At 44.3% G+C, this 25,868-nt stretch overlaps 2 protein-coding genes across 3 annotated transcripts in view; one reads left to right on the top strand and one right to left on the bottom strand.

The window, feature by feature from the left end:
• NUDCD1 (NudC domain containing 1) overlaps nucleotides 1–2,195 on the bottom strand; it is a 142,644-nt gene extending 140,449 nt beyond the window's left edge. Inside the window, exon 1 of the mRNA XM_075825820.1 lies at nucleotides 1,537–2,195. Within this exon, the coding sequence (XP_075681935.1) occupies nucleotides 1,537–1,651 (115 nt within the window). The 5' untranslated portion in view covers nucleotides 1,652–2,195. The remainder of the gene's footprint in view (nucleotides 1–1,536) is intronic.
• On the top strand, nucleotides 1,952–25,275 carry ENY2 (ENY2 transcription and export complex 2 subunit). Of its 2 annotated transcripts, none has more exons than XM_075825821.1 (5): nucleotides 1,952–2,059; nucleotides 4,471–4,547; nucleotides 15,102–15,172; nucleotides 23,760–23,834; nucleotides 25,071–25,275. In XM_075825821.1, the coding sequence occupies exons 2-5, from the start codon at nucleotides 4,480–4,482 to the stop codon at nucleotides 25,145–25,147; spliced, it is 291 nt and encodes a 96-aa protein (XP_075681936.1). In that variant the 5' UTR covers nucleotides 1,952–2,059; nucleotides 4,471–4,479; the 3' UTR covers nucleotides 25,148–25,275. The 2 variants fall into 2 exon arrangements, with proteins under 2 accessions (XP_075681936.1, XP_075681938.1); XM_075825823.1 differs by lacking the exon at nucleotides 1,952–2,059 and adding an exon at nucleotides 2,130–2,224.
• The last annotated feature ends 593 nt before the right edge of the window (nucleotides 25,276–25,868 follow it).

Below are 25,868 nucleotides of genomic sequence, written 5' to 3'. Positions count from 1 at the left end.
AAAGGGGGGGGTGAGATAGGAGTGGAGGGAAAAATAAACTTTTAGTGGGGGAGACACATTCCTTATGTATGTGAATAGAACTCCTACACACTCCCCATTTAGAAGAACAAGCTATTGTATTCCTGCCAGAGAAATAGACCAGGTGTTAAGTGACGTAAGCATCAAATGAAGAATTAGAATATTACATTTGAAATGCATTGTATGTCAGTGATTGGCTCAATATGAAGTATTCTCATTGTATGCTACTGGCTGAATCAGAGTTATCGTATTGTAAATGATTGGCTGAAATCAGGCCTACACCCCTTTGGAATGATAATATTGTAATGGTTTGATCAATAAACCTGAGGAGAGTATTTTTGAGCATACCAGCAGCATCTGTGTCTCTACTTCTCCGATATATATCTATATAATCCATGATTTGGAGATTGATACATTTCCTGGATTGAGTGTCTGTTGGAACGCTCGTCTAAACTTCAGACTAATATATTTTGAACCATGACTTCCGCAACAGTGTTATACTGCATGGGGGCATCTGTGTGGGCATTATACTGCATGGGGGCATCTGTGTGGGCATTATACTGCATGGGGGCATATGTGTGGGCATTATACTGCATGGGGGCATCTGTGTGGGCATTATACTGCATGGGGGCATCTGTGTGGGCATTATACTGTATGGGGGCATCTGTGTGGGCATTCTACTGTGAGGGGGTAGCTATTTGGCATTATACAGTGTGGGAGGCAGCTGTGTGGGCATTATACAATATGGGTGCATTTATGGGGGCATTATACTGTGTGGGGCAGCTATAAGGGCTTTATACTGTGTGGGGGGGGGGGGTTCTATGGGGACATTTTACTATGGAGAGGCACTATGGGAGCATAATACTGTGGGGGCTCAACCAGGTGTGTATGGGCAGGGTTAGAGGAATGGCTTAAAAGGAAAGAAAATAAAAATTAAGCGCGCCGCATGGGTTGTCCCTCTTTGGGTATGTTCACACGGCAACGCCAATTACGTCTGAAATTACGGAGCGGTTTTCAGGCGAAAACAGCTCCTGAATTTCAGACGTTTTGACAAGTGCAGGCGTTTTTCACGGCGTCTTTTACAGACGTAATTGGAGCTGGTTTTCATTGGAGTCAATGAAAAACGGCTCCAATTACGTCCCAAGAAGTGACATGCACTTCTTTGACACGGGCATCTTTTTACGCGCCATCTTTTGACAGTGACGCGTAAAAAAAAGCCTGTCTGCACAGAACACCGTAAAACCCATTGAATTCAATGGGCAGATGTTTGGAGACGTTTTTTCTGGCATAATTCGAGGCGTAAAACGCCAGAATTACGTCCGTAAATAGGGTGTGTGAACATACCCTTTGCGATACTTGAGAGTTGGGAGGTATGCCAAAATGAGTAGAGATTGTACAAATTCTAAAGTTGCAGGGAGGTGCACGTCCCTATGGATGGAACACTAATACAACATCCAACGTCAGTCTATCCCCAGGGCTTAGTTCCTGATTATACACGTGTTACTGGTACACACTCACCAGTATCCAGCTCCACACCATAGCAAGGAAGTGGGTCCAATGATAACTTATAGCTTTCAAACTTAGGGTCCAGCAGGAGCCTGTTCACCCTCAGGGAGCAGTTGGACGCCTCCATAATCACCCAGTAAAACCTGTCACTTCTGCAACAGCTATCAGAGCCTAATGCATACGGAACCTTTAGACTCGTCACAACGCGGCTAAAACCGGAAGCGCATCATTTACTGCTGTACCACAGAAGCAAAGCATGTTGGGATACGTAGTTTTACCACTAATACGCTGTTCTAACTGTTACGATGTATACGTGTTATAGAAAATGTATTAGTCTGGCATTAATCGCTTTTAAACAGCATTTATTCGGCACGGTAACACGGTCTTTCGCGTACTGCTATGGATAAAACTAAGATTCTGGTCATGTGACTAAAACGACGTCGGGACGTAATACGCCGCTTTAGAAGTTGTTGCCAAGCAACAGCACGGGGACTTCCGGTGGACCGACTTCGCGCTGTGTTGGCTGTGAGGCTCGGTGAGGATTCTTGATAGTAATGTGTGATGTTGTAGTGATGAGTGCAGCATGGCCGGTTCACTGTGCACCGTCACGGACTATGGGATCGCCATGCTGCTGCTGTATACGGGCCATGTGTTTCCTTGTTAACACGTTAGTTGCAGGGTGCTGCATACGCCTATCGGGGTATGTATACACCATACACACCTATTGACGTACATAGATGGGTGCATTTTTAACCCCTTGGAGTCTGTATTTAAAGGGCAAGTCTGCGAAATACAACTGCTTTTATATATCGTATATGGGTGTAACAGAGGAGGGTCATCCGCTCAGACACCCGCTTTATTAACCCTAGAGGGTCATCGCTGCACTCATGTCCTTCACAATAATCACGTGAGGAGGTTGTAGGAGGGGCTCCAAACCTGATCGCCTCTTCAAGTCCGGTGTTTGATCGCAGATTTCTTCACCCTGATTGGGCCACACAAAGTCACCACTTGATCCTATTAATAAAGTGATTTTTTTTAATGATTATATGAGGTGTTAGTTCTTTCTTTAACCAGTTAATGGCCAGGCCTAAAAGCAGCCTTAATGACCTCCTAAACTTTCTCCGTTTTTTCCTCTTTGCCTTTCAGCAGCCATCAGCGGTTTTCAGCATTCTTTTTGTGTGTTCTTTATCCCGTTTACATTTGACGCTAAATGATCTATTAAATTATTCCGGTTATTACGGTCGTGCAGATACTTAATATGAATGCGTTACACTGTCACTCTGGCACCGGCTGCTGTTAATGCAGCACAGAGTGTGCCCTAACATCCGGCTTATAGAACAGACCGCTCTGGAGTCCTTTCTAGGCTGCCTGTGCTGACTTCAGAGGGTTCCCCCAGTCGCCTGTCATGTCGCCGGGTTTCCGGTTGCGCGATCGTAGAGGGGAGTCCAATTTGATCAACAAAGGGTTAAACGCCTGGGATCATATTTTCTCCGATCTCCGCTGCATTCAGGAGGATTCTCTAACAAGAGATGTTAGTTAGAGCTCCCGCTTAGAGGATGAGCGCCCCTTAGTGTATGTGCACACACACTAATTACGTCCGTAATTGACGGACGTATTTCGGCCGCAAGTCCCGGACCAAACACAGTGCAGGGAGCCGGGCTCCTAGCATCATACTTATGTACGATGCTAGGAGTCCCTGCCTCTGCGTGGAACTACTGTCACGTACTGTAATCATGTTTTCAGTACGGGACAGTTGTCCTGCAGCGAGGCAGGGACTCCTAGCATCGTATATAACTATGATGCTAGGAGCCCGGCTCCCTGCACTGTGTTCGGTCCGGTACTTGCGGCCGAAATACGTCCGTCAATTACGGACGTAATTAGTGTGTGTGCACATACCCTAAAACTTATCTAAAAGACTCTGGACCTGCACCACCCGCCATCGAAAGACAACGGGTGCTCCGGATCGGGTTAAGGAAGTAAAAAACACAAAAAAAAAAAAATAATCCACGATCTGCGTCTTTGTTTTCATTCATAACAGAAAGCCAGGATGCAGCGGCGTATTCTGAAGAACCACAATGACTCGGTTTTCCACCTTCTGACAACTGATGACCTATCCATCGGATAGGTCATCGGTGCGGGTCCGACACCCGGACCCCGCACCGTTAAGAGGCTCCGGTGGCCTGCGGGCACCAGATTTTACGGCACACAATGCTATGTACGGAGCCGGAAGCAGTTGGCTCCATGCATAGCATAGCGGCCGTGCTGCAGGTCCGCTCCTATTCACTTGAATACAGTACTGCAGCTCGGCCGCTATTCCGGAGCCAACGCCTTCCGGCATGTACGTCCGGTGCACGGAGGCACTAGACCAGCTGATCTGTGCGGGGTCTGGGTGTCATGTATTCGGTGGATAGGTCATTAGTTATTAGATGGTGGAAAGCCCATTTAATGGAGTGGGTCAGGGTTCCACCATGGTGCATGCAGTGCTATTCTTCGGGCCAAGGCTGGCACAGATGTGATTGTGAGGTACACTCCATGCCATATTCTCATGTAATAATGTGTCCTCATTATGCAGAATGGTGGTGGATACGTGGTGTACAGATCTTTGATACAATTCTTTGCACCCGTGCTGTACTCCTTTATGAATCCGTGAGGCAAACAAAATCAGGGCGTGCTACGTTGCTTGCCATATTATGAAGGGATATTCGGGCACCATACTATACTAGTGGCGACCTGTTAGGTCTCCGTGTGCTGCCGTGCAGGATCCGTGCACATAGCATTAACCAGAGGATTTTAGTGCACGGATTCTTCACACCCTGGTACAGATGTCACCGCGGACGTGCTTCAAACAGTACGAGCCAGAATACAATTTTCCTTTTCACATGAGTTCTGATTGGTTATAATGGATAACTTGATTACACGTTTCTTTGTCTTTATATTTTTCTCCAGGTCTTCACCATGAATAAAGATGCTCAGATGAGAGCGGTCATAAACCAGAAGCTCATTGAAACTGGGGAGAGGGAGCGGTAAGTACAGCAATAAGCATGGGTTCTGCTGCTTCATATGGGTTCCTGGGATGTAAAACCAATGTACCGCGATTTTATACTTAAAGGGGTTCTCTCATCATTGACATTTTTTAACCCCTTTACTCTATCTGCCTGCTGAAACTGGACCATTTAACTTTCGATCAATAACGATCATAGCATTACACGGGACGGTGGTGGTCTCCTTACTAGATATATATCATAAGAAGTGGTTAAAGAAGCACTCCGGCAATTTCTTTTGTTTTCTGCGCATATAATAATGCACCAGCAATATTCTATTAATGTCATTTGTTCCTTCCCAGCTCAGTTGCATCTATACATTTTGAACCCTTTCATAATGGGGAGCTGGGTAATGTAATCTCAGTCTGGCTAGCAAAATAGAACATGCCCTCATGTGTAGTCAGGAGTTTTGTCTTTCCTGTGTGGCTGACCTCCTGTGAACTACAGGATTACATCATCACCAATCAAATTCCTCCCGGCAGCACTGAGACCCCTCCCCACCCAGCTCCACCCTCCTTGTTCCTCTGTATGTGTCTCCAAGTATATAGTGCTGTGAATAGATCATTTCTACCAGCATGAGTCCTTACTATGATTATCTGCAGAAACTTTCAAAACTCTGAAGACTCACACTGACTGTCTATGCTATCAGTGAGTGCTGTGTGCAGAGAGTCCAGTGTATTAATATGAGATGCTGCTCCTCATTATCTCTTGTGTAATAACTGACCGAGAGAAATCTATCACAAGCAGGAGGCAGAGGAGACAGGCTGAACCTGCATCACATAGGATACACTGGGACTCTGCAGTGCGAGGGCATCAATTCTATGTCGCTGATCTTTCACTCACTTCACTTATAGGACTTCCTTAAATGCAGAGTCATGATGGGAAATGTAGGCTGCACTAGGGGAACCATATCAGAGGGGAAGAAGGAACCAAGATGGCAGACCACCCATAAATGGCACATCAATTAGAACACACGCAGGCCAACAGAAAGTAGCATTGTAAAAATAGCGTCGATCAACTGAGGAAATGTACAAGAATCCTCCATTCTCATGATCTCCTGTATTTTACCAAATCACATGGCAATCGATCGGAGGATGGCATTGTCCCCACAACGCAGGAATGCAGGCTTTAGCTGCATTTACAAGATGTCAAACCACAGAACGCCTGTACGTAAATAACGGAACGTCACACGGATCGAGCAGGAAGAAGGCTGATGAACATGGGAGGGGGAAGTTTGTGAATTTTGGAGAAATACGCCACACTTCTGACTAAAAGTCAGCCAACTTTGGGCATTCCCAAAAGGTGTGTAAAATTGTGCCCACATGGCTCCACATCTCCAACACCGCGGAGAGACTGCAGGTATCAATGTGTGCAATCTGGAAGGCACTCTATACCAGCACGACAAGAACTTAAATCCAGCTTCCTGGAATCTACTAGCCATGGAAGATTTATGTGTCGTCGTAAACAAACGATCCTTGTGTTCAGCAGTTAAAGTTAGGTCTAAGTCTCTCTCCCGACTTACCAAATAGGAAGGCGTAGATAGATTGGACTGGGAATTCAGGAGGGCATAAAGTCGAGATAGTGCATGACCTATTGTGCCAGTGCAAAGAAGTTCAAAAGGGGTGCTGTCTCGGCAGTATTCTGATGGGTTTGGTAATGACGTGAGGAAATGTCGTAGTTGTGTAACCTGCCAAAATGTAAAGGAGTTATGGTCTGTCAGAGAGGCTAACTGTTGACTAGACATCCAATTCCCATCCTGCAGGAAATGAACAGCTTGACCCTTAACCGCCAGTGCTGGAATGGACCTCCTTCTCTTCCAGGGGGGAATCCAGGATTGCCCAATATAGGGAACGATGGGGACGGCGAGATTTCTTTCCATGGAAAGATTTGTGATGCAACCGCCAAGGTGGGCCCAATAGTCTGGTGTATCCGCGCTGATAGGGCTACGTGTTTGCCTACCCAGGGAAGTACCTGCAGCGGAGAATCAATGAAGGTCTGCTCCATAGATACCCAGTGTTTAACCTCAGAGTGCCTACACCAGTCCAGGATTCGTGCTAAATGTAAGGCCTGATGGTATGAGGCAAAATCCAGAAGGCCAACACCACCCTCAAATTTAGCACGGAAAAGCATAGAGCGAGCAATACGAGCCGGTTTCCCCACCCAGATGACTTTGTGTAGTATTGATAACGATGTTTGGAAGAAGGGACGGGGAGTGTGGACAGGCAGGGCTTGGAAGAGGTACAAAATCCTAGTTCATTTTAAAGATCGAGCACCTACCAAACCAGGTAAAGGTGCCCGTCGTCCGGGATTCTAGGTCACTCTTAATGCGTTGAAGTGGAGGGTAGTTCACCGCATAAAGGTGAGACCGATCACTGGTAAGTAGGACATCCAAATATTTGAGAGTTCCTAGCTCATTTCAAGGAAAATGACTCCGCAAATCATCCACATATGCTGCAACTTTATGGACCCCCCCCCCCAGAGGAACACTCGTTCTATCTTGGTTGGAGCGCACATGACATAAGAAGGGCTCCAGGCATAAAATAAATATTAAAGAGGACAGGGACATCTCTGCCATGTACTATTCGGGATAACAAGTGTGGAGGAGAAGTGTCCGTTGGCCTTAACCCGGGCCTAGGGGAAGGAATAGAGACTCGATATCCATTGCATCATGTGGTCGCCTAATCCGACATACCGTAGGGTTGCGAGCATGAAGTCCCAATTGACCCTGTCGAATGTTTTTTCCGCGTCCGTGGACAGAGCGTGGGCAGAGCTGAGGCAGTAGCTTGATAAATTAAATTTATATCCCTTGTGGTCTTTATGGATAACCTTTTGTAAAAGGGGGGTAAGCCTATATGCCAGAATTTTAGCAAACCACTTAAGGTCAACGTTTAATAATGATATGGGGCGGTAGTTTTAACACAGGGAAGGATTCTTCCCCTCTTTAGGTATCACCGTAATCTAAGCACGGAGTGTGTCTTGGGGGAGAGAACTTCCCGCAGTAAGTGAGTTGAAGGCGTGCAGAAAATGAGGAGAAAGCAGGTCAGAGCAGGCCTTATAATATTGCAAGGGTAGGCCATCAGGACCCAGCACCTTCCCTGACAAGGAGTCCTTCAGTGCCCACGACAAATCCTCTGAGGAGATAGGAGCCTTCAGGGCGGCAAGTGCCTGAAGGTGGGACTCAATCCTCTCCAGCTAGCTCTTCCCATCGGAAGACGAAGAGGCTTGAGGGAGGTTATATAGAGAGTGGTAGTAGGCACGAAAGGATTGAGTGATGTCATAGGGAAGGTGCAGACACCGATTTGTGGGAGGTGTGAGCATGGGGAATATATGTACGAGAGCGGGATTTCCTAAGTGCCCGTGCAAGGGTCCTACCTGGATTATTACTAAATTCATAAAAGTGCCATCTGCATTTAGCTAGTGAGGCCCTAGCCTTAGAAAGGCAAACCTGTACCCTTAGCTGCCCCAGCTCTGTCCCGATATCCCGGTCCAAGGAGGCCTTGTGGGACTGCTCTAGCGTATGTGTATTCGGGATGAAATCTGACAACTGTGCTGCACGTTCCTTTTTTAATCTAGAACCAGTTCTTATGAAGGAGCCGCGAACAACGCACTTATGTGCCTCCCATATGCAAAGTGGGTCGGTGTCTGGGGAGACATTAATGGAAAAATAGTCCTGTAGATCCCTGCGTATATCTGTTAATATCGCCGGGTCCTGTAAAAGTGGATCATTCAAGCGCCATTGCCAGGAACGATTGTGGACCGTAGGGAAAGAGAGATTAAGTGTAATGGGAGCGTGTTCAGAAAAAGTAATATCATCTATAGTAGCCGACGAGAGGGATGATAAGTGCATGTGGCAGAGAAAGAAATAGTCTATTCTGGAATATGAGTTATGTGGGGCCGAGAAGAATTTGTAATCCTTTGTCGACAGATACAGAAGACGCCACACGTCAGTTGATGTTCATGTAATAACCGATGTATACGACGACGACGGGCAGACCTAGATAAGGCAGAGTGTCCTCGTGAGGAGTCTAAGATGGGTTCTCGGGGCACGTTCACGTCACCACCCAATATTAGAGTACCTTCCGAAAAGTCATCTAACTCCGTCAGGACCCTTTCTAAAAAGGCAACCTGGCCAGAGTTAGGGAGGTAAAACGAGACCAGTGTGGTTAGTGTGTTGGCCAGCTTACCCTTCACGAAGAGATCTCTTCCTGCTCCATCAGTGCGAGTCTCCACATGCTCCCATGGGATAGAGCGTGAAATTAGGATGGAGACGCCCTTCGTCTTAGAGTCCGGGGACATGCTATGGTTATCATCTGGATAATGGGCATCCGTGAGTTTCGGTATAGTCAGCCCGAAGGTGGGTCTCCTGAATGAAGGCCATCTGTGCTTTTTTTTTCCATAGGAGACGGAGAATGAAGGATCTCTTGTCCGGTATGTTCAGACACTGTGCGTTCAGGGAAACATTAGCAATATTAGACATGTTGGAGGGGGACAAGGAAGACCGGGAGGGGAGAAGAAAGAAGGAAAGGAAAGAGAAAGTCCCCGGGGAAGAAGTAGAGGGACTGGAAAATCGTAATAAAACACTACCACTATAAGCGGAGTACAAAACTCCTCAAAAACTCGTTGTGTGTGGTATCTCCCTAACCAGAAAAATACCTTCAAACTGAGACACGACAGCACGGGACCCTAGTGGGGAACGAAGAATGACAGCGATGTGAAAAATAAAGATTTATATAATAACCGTGAGATATACAATTATTCTCCAGACCCTACCGGATAAATGAGGAGTGGATGTCCCTTCTCACTGATGGAGAACCACCCACCACTGTCAATCCCACGGGGCCGTCCAGCTTCCTGGGTAAACACCTGTGGGACCTAAAGCATCAATGGTACATTTAGTAGCGAGAATGCAGCAGTCAGGGGGAGCAAGAGTTGAGTATTGTCACTAAAGCCAATACGTGGATTCTGAATCGCAGGTTACACGGGACCTATACACACCATGGCTAACATGTCTAACCTGACCCATCTCACAGTATGCTCTCAGTGGGGCGAGGGAGACTCGGAACCAAGGAAAGGGCAGTAGATTAGAGTCTTCTGGAGGGGCAAACAGACCCCTGGGAAGGGAGATGTATTCGGATGCAATAATAATAATAGCCCCTGTTCCAATGTACCAGGCAGTAGACCCTGTTTTCAAATCAACTCTCAAAAGTAACGGGGATACCCTTGTAATTACGCTGCCGGGGGGGGTGACAACAGGCAATACAGACCGAAGGTACACAATGCAACGACCAGTCCATACAGACCATATATGGAAGATCATTGTCTGCGCGGGGAGCGCCTCGCTGGTGCCCGCGTCTCGGCTGCACCATCTCTGGGACAAGGCGGTATCGGGCGAGCCGTGTCCAGAAAGGGGCCATCTCTGGGGAAGGGTGATGTTTGAGGTGTTCTCCAATCGGGTAGCAGAACTAGAGGGATCTCCAGAAACCGAAATGCCTCCTCCAAGTCATCCGGGGATCTAACCGCAAAAGAATGGCCCTGTTCTCTGAGGATGATGTGGAAGGGATGACCCCCATCTTTACGTTGCACCCGCTGCTTTGGTAGCCTCCAGTAAACTGCATAAAACTCCACGCATGTAGAGTGTTAATCTGGAAACATCAGGCAGGATGGAAACATCTGATCCATTATAGGGTACTTCACTGTTCTCCCATGCTCTCTGCCCTATTACCTCTTTCTGTTTGTAGAAATGCACACTGCAGATGACCCTCCGCGGGCGGTTGTTGTCTCTTGCCCTGGGGCCCGCCAGTCTATGCACTCTATCTAGCTGAATAACCATGCCATTTGTTGTTGGGTAAGCATCTAGCTGGTTTATTTTTAGTGATGTCATTGTATCTACCATCATTACCTCTTGGAATAGGGTATTTCAAAGTTGCACTCCTTTTACTGTAGAGAACCCTTTCCTATACGGATGTCTAAACCACCTTTCCTCTACATGTTCTTGGCATAAATGTGTCTTGTTCTTTTCTTTGTGGTCTTACATGGGATTTATACAGGGGCAATATTAAATTGGGATCAAAGGTTTTTATCTTTTTTTTTTTTTTCTTACACCCTAAAATCTTATTTGCTTTCGCAGCTGCTGCTTGACATTGAGCATTGTTTCTTAGCTTACTTGTAACCAGAATACCCAGGTCCTTCTCTTATGTTATGCCCAATTTGACATCCATACTATTACTGTGGCCTAGATACATTACTCTACATTTATTAACATTATATTTCATCTACCACCTTCTTGCCCAGACTGCCAGCTTATCAAGGTCTTTATGTATTTTTTACCATCAAGAGGAATTTAGAATTTCCCACACCGTTTTGTATCATCAGCAAAAACGACAACTTTTCAATCCCCATAGTAATCAATAAAATGATTAAAAATAATTGGACACTGATCCTTGTGGTATCCCACTGCTGACTTTACCCCATAGTGAACAGTAGTTTGTAGTTGACTTCAGGGTCAGCAGGAACAGAATGTGAAAAATGTGAAGTTTTGTTATGATGTGGGAACACGCAGAATGTTACGTCATTACAGAGTAACTGAATGTCCCCTTATTCCTTTTATCATTTCCTCATTCTTTGCAAAACTGGTCAAGCTCTGACGAGTCGCATGGGGGACTGTGATTGACCACATTTTTAAGTTCAGCTACCAATTCTCTGTTGGACTGAAATCTGGAGTTTCACTTGGCCAGCATTATTTTTAAGCCATCCCTGTATAATTTTGGCTGTATGTTTAAAATTGTTGCCTTGCAAGGAAAATCCATTGCGGTTCTCTTGCAGACTGCAGCAGGTTCTCTTACAGGATTCTCCCTATTTTTTTTTTTTTCTCGTCATTAATTTTACCTTCTACGTTCACAAGCCATCCAGGTCCTGCTCAGAGGAATACACCAACATCATCATGCTGACACTGCATTGTTTTATAGCGGAGGTTCTGAGCTATGTTTTATTACGTCAAATAAGATATCTTTAGACCATTAAAGGGGTTTCCAGGGATTTTTGTGATGTGGCCGCAGCAGGGACGCACTCTTTGTGCAATGGGACAGATGGAGCCTTCTGTACACTCCTGAGGGGTGTGTTAACACTCAGCAGCCCTGAGGTCATCAAGAGTTTTTTATTTTTTTTGTTTTGTTTTTTTAAATCGATTTGAAATAAAAATTGTCACTAGGTCATATAAGTTGAACAAGTCTACTGACCTGAATAGCGCTGTCTCTCTGATTCCAGCGCTGCTTAACTTTCTTCCTGGACCCCCCCCCCCTGTTTAGAGATATGGCCCACTGTTGTTTTGGCTCCCTATATGCTAATTTTCTGTAGTTAGCCAACGGGGTGGAGCTAGTTTCCCTGCCTCTGATGCTGAGCAATCAGCGTGAGCCAGTTTGAGGGTAGTTCACGGCCTATTGGTTAACTACAACAAATTAGCATAAAGGGAGCCAATACAACAGCCATATCTCTGGAACAGGGGGGGGGGGTCCAGGAAGAAAAATGGCGCTGGAATCAGAGAGACAGTGCTATTCAGGTCCGTAAACCATTTCAACTTATATGACCTAGTGACAGGTCCTATCTAATTCCAAAGCCCTCTTCTACATGCGTAAGGCTCTTTTCACACGATGTGGTCCGAGTGTCAGCCGATAAAAACGTCAGTGTCGGTGTTTTGCATCCGTTCCGGGCCGTATTTCCGCTTTTAACAGCCAATTTTGACCCGTTTTGCATCAGTTTTTTTTCCCTGCCCGTTTTAAAAACTGATGAATTTAATGCCACACTGCCCCCTTGTAGATGGCACCCCCTTCCCCTGTGGATAGCACCACTGTAGCTCCCTGTAGGAGCGGAATCCCTCTGGCCGGGGATTCCACTTCAGGAGCTGCTTCTGATGTCACTGTCCATATATGGATAGTGACGTCAGGGGCTCCAACTAGGAGTGGAATCCACGGCCTGAGGGATTCTGCTCCTACAGGGAGCTACAGTGGCCCTAACTAGAAGGGGGGTACCATCTACAAGGGGGCTGTGGCATTACCTACAGCATGGCCCCGTATACTTCTATGGGGGCCGTGAGAACGGCCCAAAATAGGGCATGTTCCATTTTTTGATGGCCCGGTTTAGCAGGGCGTTAAAAAATCGGCCATGTGAATATCCCCATTTGGGGTCTATTGTTTTTACTGCAGCCATTTGACAGCCATTAAATAAACGGCCATTACACGGCCGACTATCCCTGCCGTGTGAATCGGGCCTAAGAGGGCTAGATAAAAAAAAAGTCCTGAACTAAACCTTTTTACATTTTGATGTGATAGATTTCTGATCAGTTTCCTCAATTACCTTTTCAAACATTGCAAGTGCAGAACCTGATGAACTGATGATCCTCTAAATCCGGATGAATGAGACAAGGTCTTTGCATTGGATAAAATAAGAAAGCGGTTGAGAACTGTCCCCCGACCCCCATCTTCACACATATTTGGCGTGCCTTCTTTTCGTCTGGAAATCTTAATGCTACGTGAATCTGTCACACAGATATTATTTTGTTGTGATTTACATGACTTGCAAGGATTTCTATATGGCCTTTATAGTTGTGAGAAAAATGTGGTTTGACTTCTCGCATCTTCTGGAATAATAACAATCGCTAATTCCTTACAAAAACACTTCTGATAATTCTTAGTTCTTGTGTCAAAGTTAATCTATCTTTAACCAAAACGTTTATTTTGGAAACGTCCCCAGTAAACGTCCTTAGTCTGGTACTTCTCTTCTGTAAATTCTGATTCGGAATTACGGGTCCACAGAAGCCTAAAGCTAACGTTAAACGAGTTCTCTGGGAATATTCATCGATGACCTACCCGTAGAATAGAAATGTGTGATTGATGGGCATAAACCCCTTTAGAAGTTACCTCCAGTTATCTCCCATCAGAAGTTTAATGGGGAATTTCCATCTCAAGCGTTTATGGCATATCCCTAAGATATGACATGTCTGGAACCCGTACCTATCCCTAGATCGGGGGTCGCAGGGCTGCATCGCTACCCTGATAAGATGGCCGCAGCCAAGACTCAGTGGCAAGACTGCCAGTGTACTGAAACCGACGAGCTCAACTTTTTCCAGAATCCCAACCCTCTCCGCACAGACTCCCCGCCTGGATGTGGTGGCCATCTCGCCAGACAGAGTCGTGGGACCCCCAATTCATAGAGGCCTGGGACTCGCAACTATCAGACATTTATGGCATATCCTATGGATCTGCCATAAATGGCTGGGATGGGAAAACCCCTTCAAGGCCGGTTCCACATGTAGAGAAATGCTGCACATTTGCCCTTGAAAAATCCACAACGGAGTACAGTATCCGCCCTGTAAACAAAATTTCAACAAATCTTATCTCTATACTGAGGAATTTCCCAAACGGAAATTGACCTGCGGTGCGGATTTTAAGATCTGCATCAAGTCCATTTCTGTTTCGGATTTCACCCCTTTTAAGACTGTGTTCACATGTAGAAAACCCAAAACATAAATTGAAATGTTTCACTTTTTATAATACCCCCCAAAGGTCATTTTCTGCGCAGAAAGTTTCCGCAGCTTGTGGATGAGATTTGTTGAAATCTTTCACTTTGCTGCTACTGGAACATTCTGCAGATTTTCCTCATGCAAATCCGGACAGAAAAGCGGCAGTATTTCTGCCACGTGTGAACACACTCTTAAGGTAGAGGGGTTGAAATAAGCAGCAACCTTTCCTAAGGCCCTGTTCACAGTGCAGAATTTTTGCAGTGCAACCCGTCGCAGATTCCGCTGAAAAATTCTGCCTCCCATTCATTTCAATCGGAGTCTGAAGCTTTCTGCTCGATCTTCGTGGCGGAATCTTCCTGCCGACGGCACGAAAAATCCCACAGCGGATTTTGTGGCGGGACCCACCACGTAAAATCTGCCGTGTGAACTGACCTTTAAAGTAGCTCACAGCTGCATCTTCTGCCGTTACTTATAAACTTCTGGTAGGAGACTATGTTCTTGATGACCCGTGCACGTCAGTGTTGTGTATTAGCGCTGGTGTGTGCATCATCGTGTTTCTGACGTTAATATGAGCGTTGGGGCTTTTGGACTCCTGGAAGGTGATGACCTCTGTTGTTCCCACCACCTCCAAAGCTCTGTGGGCCCGCTGCCGAAGAGAAAGTATATATATATTTATTTAATGTCCGTGGTTTGGAGTTTCCAATTATCTGGCGCTATAACGGTCCTAAGGATGCTGGATGATGAGAATTTGAATGTATTTGCGCTATTTTGAATTCTCATCTTGCAATGACGTGTTGTGATTTATTATGGGAGAGGTTGTCATTGTTTTTTATTTTTTGAGTTGGGGGGGGATTGTGCAGGGTATTGTATGAATTGTTATTTTGCATTGTATTCTTTTGTGGCTGTAATGCAATAATCTGTTGTAATATTTAAAAAAAAAAAAAAAGACAACCAGATTAGAAATATTTCTGTGCACGTTTCATCTCTGATAATCTGAGTTTCTTTTTTTTTTCTATTTAAAGCCTTAAAGATCTGTTGAGAGCAAAACTCATTGAGTGTGGATGGAGAGACCAGCTGAAGGCTCACTGCAAAGGTAATGTTCCACTCTTTCCTAGGTCTCTGACTAATACTCATCCCGATTCTCCTGTCTGATATGAAAGCTGGTAAACCTAATGGCTAAACTTAAGATACATAAGAGTGGCCATACTCTTGAGATAGCTGCCAGCCAACTGATCGTTCAGCCAAAAGCTATTCCTAACAATTCCTTCATACGCATGCACGCTCGGCTCGGACGAGCGTGCAAGTGTTTACCATAGGGAGAAGGGAGAGAGCCGCTGCATCTGGTGTCTCCAAATGAACTAAAAGATCTGGCATGTTGAGATTCCTGACCCTTCTCTCCCCCGACATCTGTCATCGAGGTAGAGTCGTGACTCTGCCATACATATAAAATGGTTGACTGGTCCCGCTGGAATCGGTAGGTTCGGCCGACATACATTTGTGTATGTCCAGCTTAAGATCTTTTTGTTGATGCATCTGGTCTACGCAAGTCCCACAAAGGTATCATTGACTGGAAAGTGCAAGTATGTGGTCCAAGCAGCATCCTTCTGAATACTTAGAGGCTCTGTCACCATATTATAAGTGCCCTACCTCCGACATAATCTGATAGGCACTGTAATGTAGATAACAGTGGTTTTTATTTTGAAAAACGATCATTTTTGAGCAAGTTATGAACAATTTTATATTTATGCTAATTAGTTTCTTAATAGACAACTGGGCGTTTTTAACCAACTGGGTGTTGTACAGAGGAGTGTATGACGCTGACCAATCAGTGACCAATCAGTGACCAATCGGCGTCATACACTTCTCTTCATTCATGTTCAGCTCGTTTCACTGCACAGCGTGATCTCATTCACAGTGTGATCTCACATACTCCCATATTAACTTCACCGAAGTGTCTTGAGAGTGAATAGACATTGCCTCCAGCAAGGATGCAATGTCTATTCACACTCCCGACACTTCGGTAAAGTTTCTGTGGGACTTAATCGCAGCACAACGTGAATGAACGCACAGCGTGATCTCGTGAGATCATGTTGTGCTGTGTGAGTAAGTCCCACAGAAACTTTACCGAAGTGTCGGGAGTATGAATAGACATCGCATCCTGGCTGGAGGCAATGTCTATTCACTCTCAAGACACTAAGGTAAAGTTAATGTGGGAGTATGTGAGATCACACTGTGCACGAGATCATGCTGTGCAGTGAAACGAGCTAAACATAAATGAAGAGAAGTGCATGACACTGATTGGTCATCATCATACACTTCTTCTCAACGCCCAGTTGGTAAAAAGGTAAAAAACGCTCAGTTGGTCATTAAGAAACGAATTAGCATAAATCTAAAATTGTTCATAACTTGCTCAAAAATGATCGTCACTGCCTCCTCGTGGGAAAACTGAAATGATGATTACAGTACAAGACCGGTTTCCTGTGTGGAGGCAGTGACTACTAACATCATAAATAACTGATACTAGGAGCCCGGCTTCTTGAACTGTGTTCGGTCTGAGAAGTGCAGGCAACATACGATCTGTATATCACGGACCAAACACAGCCATGTGAATAAGGCCTAATAGCAATTATCCCCATCGTTTCCCTCACAGATTAACCCAATGTTCCCCATTATAGTAAGAGATGCCATCAAGTACCTCACTCAGTCATAATGGACAACATTGGGTTAATTTGTGAGGTACCTGATGGGGTTAATTACAAATAATGGCACATACTAAATTCATAACACGATGTGACTCACAATAATAATAAGTGACTTCATAATTTCCCTTACATGATGGCAACATTGGGGTTAATGTGGGTCAATGTTTCTCAATGCTGGCTGCAAAAAACACTAGTCCCTACTGTAGTGCATTTATTTCATGCTTTTGCCCTGTTCTAAGTAATACCTGCCTGGGGCTGGTCTGTCATTACACTGCAGCTTGGTCCGGATTCCACACTAGTGGCGTGCACGTCATCGGGAACCCACTGCCTGTGCCGCTCGCAACATTCCCCTCACTCCCCCTTCTCACATACTCCAATTATCATTGATGGCAGCAGAGAAAGGAGGGTGGAGCGTTCCTCGTGACGTGGCTAGCATTAATATCCAGCAGAGCGGGTACTGAAGGAAGAGAACTTAACAGACGCGCTATACAGCGCGTGCGCCATGGTCTCTTCATTCATTTCAATATTAAGCTGTGCGGCATCGAACAGTTTGCCCCCGCACAGCATCAAAATGGTATCGAGATTTCGATGCATCGTGCATCCCTATTGATGAGTACTGTTCTTAGGGTATCTTAGTTTGTTATGTTGTTCTTATGCTTGTTCCTCCTTCAAATGCATGAATAAATTGATAACTGGACGTGATCATTCCCTTTGTCAATGGAGTGATTCCGTCTGACTGTGCAGGGGCAAACCCTATTGACAAGGGAAATGGTAACCTCCAGTTATCAATTTATTCATACATTTCCAGGGGGGATAACAGAGGAACAGCACAACACAAAGTGCTAAGAATTGTTATTTCATGGGGAATACAAGTATTTACTAAAACAGACACCTCAGAATAGCTGACAGATCCTCTTTAAGACCGTCGCAGACGTATCCAAGCTGACTGGAACCAAATATAATAATTGACAGAATTTTTTATAGAAGTAAAATGCAAAAATGTGAACTATATAATGTTATTGAAGATAAACACACAATAATATTAACCCCTTCAGGACTGAGCCTGTTTTGGCCTTCAGGACGAAGCCGATTTTTCAAATCTGACGTGTCATTTTATGTGGTAATAACTCTGGAATGCTTTTACCTATCCAAGCGATTCTGAGATTGTTTTCTCGTGACATATTGTACTTTGTTAGTGAAAAAATATGGTCGATAAATTAAATATTTAATTGTGAAAAACATAAAAATTTAGAGAAAATTTGAAAAAATTAAAATTTTTCGAAATTTAAATCTATCTGCTTGGAAGGCAGATAGTAATACCACATAAAATACTTACTAGTTAACATCCCCCATATGTCTACTTTATATTTGCATCGTTTTTGGAACATTCTTTTATTTTTATAGGACGTTACAACGCTTAGAACTTTAGCAGCAATTTCTCATATTTTCAAGAAAATTTCAAAAGGCTATTTTTTCAGGGACCAGTTCAGTTCTGAGGTTAGTTTAGGGGCCTTATATATTAGAAAGTCCCCATAAATGAACCCATTTTGAAAACTGCACCCCTCAGAGTATTCAAAACAGCATTCAGAAAGTGTTTTAACCCTTTAGGCATTTCAGATGAATTAAAGCAAACTACAGGTGAAATTTACAAATTTCATTTTTTTTTGCCAAAATTTTTATGTAATCCATTTTTTTCAGTAACACAGAAGGTTTTTCCCAAGAAATGCAACTGAATAGTTATTGCCCAGATACTGCACTTTTTAGAAATATCCCACATGTGGCCCTAGTGTGCTAACGGACTGAAGCACAGACCTCAGAAGCAAAGGAGCACCTAGGGGATTTTGGGGCCTCCTTTTTTTAGAATATATATTAGGCACCATGTCAGGTTTGAAGAGTTCTTGTGCTGCCGATACATTAAAAACAGAGAAAAAGTGACCCCATTTTGGAAACTGCACCCCTCAAGGAATCTTTCTAGTGGTATAGTTAGCATTTTGACCCCACAGTTGTTTTGCAAAATGTATTTGAATTCGTGTGTGAAGATGAAAATCTACTTTTTTTTCTGAAAAAACATAGACATTTTTAATTTTTACAATGAAAAAAGGAGAAAAAGCACCCCTACATTTGTAAAGCAATTTCTCCCAATTACGGCAATACCACATATGTGGTAATACACTGCTGTTTGGACCCACAGGAGGACTCAGAAGAGAAGGAGCGTCATTTGGATTTTGTAGCACGGATTTTGCTGGAATAGTTTTCAGTGCCATGTCGCGTTTGCAATGCCCTGGAGGGACCAAAACAGTGGAAAAACCCCAAAAGTGACCCCATTTTGGAAACTGCACCCCTCAATGAATCTTTCTAGGGGTATAGTTAGCATTTTGACCCCACAGTTGTTTTGCGAAATTTACTTGAATTCATGTGTGAAGATGAAAATCTACTTTTTTTCTGAAAAAACATAAAATTTTTTGATTTTTACAAGGAATAAAGGAGAAAAAGCACCCCTACATTTGTAAAGCAATTTCTCCCGATTACGGCAATACCACATATGTGGTAATACACTGCTGTTTGGACCCACAGCAGGGCTCAGAAGAGAAGGAGCATCATTTGGATTTTGCTGGAATAGTTTTCAGTGCCCTGGAGGGACCTAAACAGTGGAAACCCCCCAAAAGTGACCCCATTTTGGAAGCAGCACCCCTCAAGGAATCTTTCTAGGTGTATAGTTAGCATTTTGACCCACAGTTGTTTTGCGAAATTTATTTGAATTAGTGTGTGAAGATGAAAATCTACTTTTTTTCTGGAAAAAAATAGAAATTTTTACAAGGAATAAAGGAGAAAAAGCACCCCTACATTTGTAAAGCAATTTCTCCCGATTACGGCAATACCACATATGTGGTAATACACTGCTGTTTGGACCCACAGCAGGGCTCAGAATAGAAGGAGCGTCATTTGGATTTTGGAGCGCGGATTTTGCTGGAATAGTTTTTAGTGCCATTTCGCGTTTGCAATGCACTGGGGGGACCAAAACTGTGGAAACCCCCCAAAAGTGACCCCATTTTGAAAACTACGCCCCTCAAGGAATTTTTTCTAGGGGTGTGATCACTTTTTTAACCCCGTCGTTTTTTTGCAGAATCTTGTGGATATCTGGCATGAAAAAGAACATATGACAAATGATTCATTTATAGGACAGATTTTTCAGACACAGAGCATGCAAGTGAAGAAAAGCACCTCAACATTTATCAGGATATTTCTTCTGAATTTAGAAATACCCCCAAATTGGCCCTAATTCTCTGTTGCTGGACATATGGCAAGGCCAGAAAATATTGGAACATCACAAGGATTTTGAGGCCTTATTTTACTTGGATGATTTTTGGGCACATGTCATGTTTGCATAGGCCTAAAAAATTGTGCAGATACTACACCATATTACAAATCCTAGATATTAATCTAGGGGTATAATGGGAATTTTTAGTTTTGTTATGGGGATGTTCAAATTTTAAATGGTGAAATGGTTATGGTAAATGGGAGGGACGGTAATTGTAAATGAAAGGGCCGAAAATTATCAATGAAAGGGACAGATGAAAATAAAATTTAGAAATCCAGAGGTGTGGTATATCCGGAAGCACTCCTTCATACACAGTCCAGGGTGGGTGGGACAGGTGTTACACTGGTATGTCGTGTCTTTTCTTATGCCTCTTTTGGCACAGACACGAAACCTCTTCTGGGGGTGGCTTTTTTTTGCGGTGGGCGGCACTTCACCAGGAAAGTGCTGACCTGGAACTATCCTGGAGATATCCATACTTGCAGAGGCAGAACTTTCTCCTACCTCTGCCACATTCCCAAAGAGAAGGGATTTGATTACCTTCTCCTGGTACTCCAGGTATGTCCCCTCCTGACCAGTGCTCCTGTATATTATAAAGGAGTTGTACAAGGCCATTTGGATAAAGTACACCGCAAGTTTTTTATACCAAATTTTTGATTTCCGCATGGCATTGTACGGCTTGAGCATCTGGTCAGAAAGGTCCACTCCCCCCATAAATTTGTTATATGCCTGGATGCAGACAGGCTGTGACGTGGTGGTGGGTGTTGCACCACGCACAGGGACAAGAGAGCAGGTGGCATCATGAATTGATGTTAGCATCAACACATCCTTGTCCCTGAATTTCAAAAATAGGACCCCTTCGCTTTGGACCGCCCTGCTCTCCCCACGCTGCAGGGGTTGGCCGAGAAGGGTTTTTGGGAGCTGTCTCTGGTTTTTGCGGACCGTCCCACACGCCACCGTTTTTTGTTCCGCCAGGCATTTGAACAGGGGTACACTTGTGTACCAGTTGTCAATATACAAGTGGTACCCCTGATTAAACAGTGGGTGCAGGAGGTCCCAGACAATCTTCCCAGTTGTGGTCAGGACGGGTGGACAGTTTGGGGGTTCAATCTGACTGTCTTTTCCCTCGTATATTCTAAAAGTATGTGTGTAGCCCGACTCCGACTCACACAACTTGTAGATCTTGATGCCATACCTGGCACGTTTGTTGGGCAAATACTGCCTGAACTTCACCCTTCCCTTGAAATGCACCAGGGACTCGTCAATGGCAATTTCTCTTCCAGGGGTATATGACATGGAAAACTTTTGGGCCAAATGGGAAATAAGGGGTCTAATTTTATAGAGTCGATCGAAATTGGGGTCATCCTGGGGGGGGGCACTGGGAATTATCATTGAAGTGCAAAAACTTCTGTATTGCCTCAAAACGAGCCCTGGGCATTGTGGTGCGGTACAAGGGGCAGTGGTAAAGAATATCAGTGGACCAATAGGCCCTCACCGATGGCTTCTTTGTTAGGCCCATGTTTAGGACCAATCCCCAGTACTGCAGCATTTCTGCTTTGTCGGTGGGATGCCACCTGTATGGCCTGGCATAAAAACTACCGGGGTTGGCAGCAATAAATTGTTGAGCACAAAGATTCATTTGCTCAACAATTTTGTCCACAATGCTGTCCGAAAAAAAGAGCTGAAAAAAACTCCATTTCAGACAGCCCTGCTGTCTGGACTTGGACCCCTGCAGCAGCAGTAAAGTCCGGTACTTGGGGGGTGTAGGAGGTTGGGGGCAACCAATTAGGTTCAGGTGCAGGTGTAACCTGAACACTAACCCTCCTGCGACTGCGAGGAGGTTCCTCGGTGTCACTTGAGGAAGAGGACAGCACAAAAGCGGACCCAGCATCACTCGCAGTATCTGTGTCCGATGCCAGCATCTCATACGCCTCCTCTGCAGAAAATGTTTTGCGGGCCATTTTTTTATTTTTATGTACAGTAAAGGTTTATGTACACTTGTATAATGTAGAAAGTGTATACAAAAAAATGTTAGAGTAGAACTTTTATTTATTTTTTTTACATAAAACGCTAAATACTAACACTAACGTACACTAATATATTTTTTTACATTTTTTTATTTTATGACACTATAACTGACTAGCACTAAACTACACTTGCAAAAAGACGATGACCAACTGACAATCACACACTGACTGACGCTAATTGAAGGACGCTAACTGACTGAGACTAACTGACGCTGACGAACAGGCAGTCTGACGATGACTAACGGACGATCTGATGCAAACAGGCGATTTGACGCTAACGGGCGATCTGACGCTGATAGGCGGTCTGACGCTGACTAAATTGACGCTAACTAGATCTGACTAAACTAATACTGACGATCTGACGCTAACGGACGATCTGACGCTAACGGACGATCTGACGCTAACGGACGATCTGACGCTAACGGACAATCTGACGCTGACAGGCGGTCTGACGCTGACTAAATTGACGCTGACTAACACTAAATTGACACTAACACTGACTAGTGACGCTGACTAACACTGACTAAATTGACGCTGACTAGATCTGACTAAACTAACACTGACTAAATTGACGCTGACTAGATCTGACTAAACTAACACTGGCTAAATTGACGCTGACTAGATCTGACTAAACTAACACTGGCTAAATTGACGCTGACTAGATCTGACTAAACTAACTAAAGGTTTTTTTTTTAGATTTTTTTGAATTTAAAAAAAAAAAAAAAAAAAAAGTAAAAGAAAAGCTCCCTTAGACTGGGAGAGGAGGGGAGGGGGTGATCACAGTTTGGGACTGCGATCAAGTGGTTAATGTGGCTTTTAAGTGTTTTTTTCTTCAACACTTCTTGCACACGACGGCTGCAGGCTCTGATCTCCTCCACTTCCTGACTCCAACAGAGGAGATCAGAGCCTGTGACGTTGATCTCTAACGTGCTAAGCTCCAATTGATTAGTCTGTACAGACTAACCAATCGGAGCCTCTCTAACAAGGGACCGCTTCGATTGGTCCCTTGTACTCTGCCTGGACACCAGGGCAGACGGACTACACAGTTAACCGCCGCTGCGGTGTAGCGCCGCGCGGCGGTTAACTTTTAAAGTGCAGACGTAACTGCACGTCAAGGTGCATGAACTTACTTCACAGCTTGACGTGCAGTTACGTCAAGGTTCGGGAAGGGGTTAAGACCATATAACTCCTGTTTTTAAAGACGTGTGCATTTGCTTTTTTTGGTTACCCAAAGTGGTGAGCAAATGATCAAATAATAAAGTGTTTAGAAAATCAATAGCTTGATAAAAAAAAAAATAGACTTGTAAGGCTTTGTTCACATTCGCACAGTCTGCCGCTCTATTCTTGCTGTGAAAAATACCGAAACCCCAAAGAAAACTTGTTAGACCCTATAATAAGTCAATGGGGTCCATGCGGATTCTTTAGAATCCATTTAAAAACGGATCCCATTATAGGTAGTCTGAAGAGCGCCCAAGATGTCCACTAGTCCTTAGTATTTCTGTAAATAAGATTTGCTTTATTTAGTACAGTTATACCCACCAACCGGGTAAGATCTCATGATCATTGTTCTTTCCTAATGTGCCTAAGAAGTGTGTGCTGAGCTTGACGCCTTCACCGGTGTGTTTCTTGTTCTAGATGTGATTAATGAGAAGGGACTTGAACATGTCACCGTTGATGATCTGGTTGCGGAAATTACTCCCAAAGGCAGAGGTGAGCGCTAACATAAGTCTCCTCTAATCTACGGTGCATCGTAAACCGTCCAACTTGAAGTAGAGGAAGATTTGCTATTGGAACAATGAAAACTGAGGGAAGATTAATTGTTTGTTTCTATTACTTTTCCGGTCATATCACTAATAATTATCATTACGTGTATGACTACCTAAAGCCAAGCACCAGCAACTTTCTTAAAGGGGTTGTCCCGTTCTAGCATCTAAAAATACACTTCTCATCTTTTTTTTTTTTTGTTCTCCTGTGTCTTCCTTGGTGCTGCAGCGCATCTGTGCTGCTGGGAGAGGGCCTCTGAGCAGAATCAGTCTCCTTCCCCCTCTGGCAGCTGACAATATAGTTTTTTCTTACTTTCGCTGCAGATAGGTAGTGTGGGGTCCAGAGTAGTGAAGATATATGCTCTATGACATCCACAGTATACGTTCCCTTAGAAACAAATAAAACTATAATGGAGTAAAACAATAAATACTGAGTAGACGTGTGCAGGGTTCATATCTTCTGTCAGGGCACGGAGCTTTACAATCCTAACATGCTGAGAAGTCTCCTCCGCTATACTGCCATGGTACTGCAGAGTCTCTGCTCCTTCCCTGACAAGCAGGGAAGAAAGCGGTTTCTATTGGCTTCTCTGCAGTAAATAGAGGATCACTATGCAGAGACCTGGCTGTGGGGTGACTAACTGAGCATGGGTGTCCACCAGCACTCAGCTCAGTAGGTGGATGTGCACATTGCTATACACTTTGAAAACTAGGTGGCGCCATACTATATAAGTTAAAGGGGTATTCCAGTTACAATAAGTTACCCCCTATCCATAGGGTAAGGAGTAACTTGCTGATCGGTGGGTGTCCGACAGCTGGGACCCCCACCACTACGAGAACGAGGATCCCGCAGCCCTCGTTTGAACGGAGCTGCAGGTCGACTATTGATTCTGCCGAAAAAAAATGAACCATTACAGAACGGAGACAAACGGAAACCATTAGCAACGGAAGCATTACCATTGAAATCAATGGTAATGCAAACGGAAGCTATGGTTTCCGTTGATGTGTTCCTCCAACAGAAAGCTACGATGGAACCCATCAACGGAAACCAAACGCTGATGTGAACAGTCCCTAAAACTGGCTTCGACGCCAAGGGCTTAAAGAAGGCAATGTTGTTTTGTTATTTACTAATGCATGAATGTGCCCAACACCTCAGTCTTCTCATTGATTATTTTCTTTTTTCCAGCCTTGGTGCCTGACAGTGTGAAGAAAGAGCTGTTACAGAGGATAAGGGCATTCCTCGCCCAGCATGCCAGTCTTTAACTTCATTTGCCTTTTTTTTTTTTTAATCGGATACGTGTCTTTTGCACAATTTGTTCTCCATTTCCAAGCTGTTTTTTTATTACGTAATTTTTAGCATGTTGTAACGAAATAAAACCATGCCAAATTAATATGCTTCTTTTTCCATCGAAAACTTTGTTCATATTAAAATGTAAAACATGTTATGTCAGTATAAAAATTTATATCGGAATGTAGTTCAGAAAAATACTGAATTCTATCATCTAGCCTGGGCCAGTCTATCCTCTTATGTATTATTCACCCCATATTCTATGTGAGGGATAAGAGCAATAGTCGCTCTCCGAATTGTCACTTTTTCTAGCACTTTCCTCCAGGCAGATACGTAGTTGGACGTCCTGTTTTGATTATACAACATATATGGCGACCTAAAGGGGTCGTCCCAAGATTGATATTTATTACCTTTCCACAGAAAGGGTGCTAAATGTCTAATCGCTACTAGAACATGGGCTCCTAGCCCACTGTTTGTCCTCACTGCACCCCATGCAGTGAGGAAGAGCTTGGTCGGAGCAGTGGAAGTGCATGCGCCCTGCAGCTCGATTCAATAACTATGGAGCTGACGTAAACAGCCAAGCGCTCTACTCAGCTGTCTCAATCGGTCCCATAGATTTTAGACGGAGCAGTAGGACTCATGCTCGACCACCACTCATTCAAAGTTTTCCTTATTGTGGTTGTGCTAAGGGTATGT

The sequence above is a fragment of the Rhinoderma darwinii genome, chromosome 5, assembly GCF_050947455.1.
Source record: "Rhinoderma darwinii isolate aRhiDar2 chromosome 5, aRhiDar2.hap1, whole genome shotgun sequence".
NCBI lineage: Eukaryota > Metazoa > Chordata > Amphibia > Anura > Rhinodermatidae > Rhinoderma > Rhinoderma darwinii.
The sequence above is the reverse complement of the archived record's forward strand: the minus strand, read 5'-3'. Positions and strand labels throughout refer to the sequence as shown.